This window comes from Austrofundulus limnaeus, unplaced genomic scaffold (assembly GCF_001266775.1).
Source record: "Austrofundulus limnaeus strain Quisiro unplaced genomic scaffold, Austrofundulus_limnaeus-1.0 Scaffold1710, whole genome shotgun sequence".
NCBI lineage: Eukaryota > Metazoa > Chordata > Actinopteri > Cyprinodontiformes > Rivulidae > Austrofundulus > Austrofundulus limnaeus.
Genome location: NW_013954112.1, coordinates 28702 through 30177, shown reverse-complemented (window position 1 = coordinate 30177; position 1476 = coordinate 28702). Strand labels below are relative to the sequence as shown.

Below are 1476 nucleotides of genomic sequence, written 5' to 3'. Positions count from 1 at the left end.
GAATTTTGCCTGAAACTCTCAGACTGAAGAAGTCTCTTGGAGGAGAGACGAAACGTTTCATTAGAGAAGAACCCGTCCAGAGGACCTATACAATTTTTTTTCCTTTTCATGTTTTACACACTTTTTTAACAAAGGTGTTTGATTTGTCACTGCTCAGTGTCTAACAGGGATAACTCTATACTGACTGAGATGTAGCCATCTTTGTGTTTTCTTAGGCCCCGCCCCCCACCTGCTTACAAAGTTTATGCAAGCTTACAAAATTTACGTAGGTGAAAAAAAAGGTATGAACAGACTGAAACTAGAGATTGTGAAAACAACACAAAACAACAGCTCTATCAACCTCCTCTATCCACGATGGTTCAATTTATTCTTTGTGTGCCTTCGACTGGCTTCATGAAATAATTGCGGATTATTGGTCAGCAAATCCGCTGTTTATGGAAGTTTACAAAATTTACGTAGAGTAGAAAATAAAAAACTCAGTAAAACAATAACTTAATAACTCAGTTCAATTATTATTCTGTGAAAGTTTCATTAACATTTCTCTAATGGCTCACGAGATGTTTTTCTAACAGACACATGCACAAACACAGGCAACTACTCGGTTGTCTGCCTTTCATGGCAGTGAGTGAGTCTGTCTGTTGACTTATGTTAATGATTTTCTCTATTTTCTCTTCTTTCAGTCATTGCTGACTCGTTGACYGTATCAGCGCCGCCTCAGACTCTGTCCAAAGTGGAGGGTGACACGTTACAGCTCACCTGCGAGGTGTCTCGGACCACAGAGCAGCACACTCACTTATCAGTTGGGTGGTATCTGAGGTCCCCTGAGGACGCGTCTGCCCCACCTCAGGAGCTGGTCACCTTGTCAAGGGACTTTGTTCTGCGCTCCGGAGGACCTTATCGGCAGAGAATGGCAGCTGGGGATCTCAGGCTGGATAAGACCAGCGCCACGGCCTACAGGCTGACGATTCACAAGCTGCAGCCCGTGGACCAGGGGCTGCTCTACTGCCAGGCCACCGAATGGATTCAGGACACGGACGGGAGCTGGTTTGCCATGACCCGCAAGCAGAGCGAGAAGGCCCAACTTCGAGTTCAGCCCACTGGTGAGTGAACTGCACCCCTTACACATAACTCTCCTCCATCAGAGCCTGTAAAGATGTTTTTTGGAGCTTGATGCAATGTGTGTTTGATACGACTTCATCAGCTGCAAGATCCACACACACAAGCAAGGTGTAACAAATTTTAAATATATATACGTATATTTCTGTTTTGTTATTTCTTGTCAGTGTTTGTAGCACTTTTTAAAGATGTGTTTTTAACAGTTACTGCTAATCTTGACAGAGAGGAAGAACTTTAAAGAGCACAGCAGTTTATTGGACAAAACTAAGGTTGTGAAGGTCTTGAGAGAGCTCTTTACTTTTACCCATCATCAGATGGTTCTTGTGTGATACCTGGCCATCATTTGGGACTGAACCAGCT

The 1476-nt window shown here is 43.7% G+C and overlaps 1 protein-coding gene across 1 annotated transcript in view; it reads left to right on the top strand.

Annotated features, from left to right (window-relative positions):
• The window catches only part of igsf3 (immunoglobulin superfamily, member 3), a gene marked incomplete at its 3' end in the record, with an annotated part of 38159 nt that overhangs the window by 9506 nt on the left and 27177 nt on the right, over positions 1 to 1476 (top strand). The window contains 1 exon segment of the mRNA XM_014033361.1: positions 681 to 1100. Within this exon segment, the coding sequence (XP_013888815.1) occupies positions 681 to 1100 (420 nt within the window).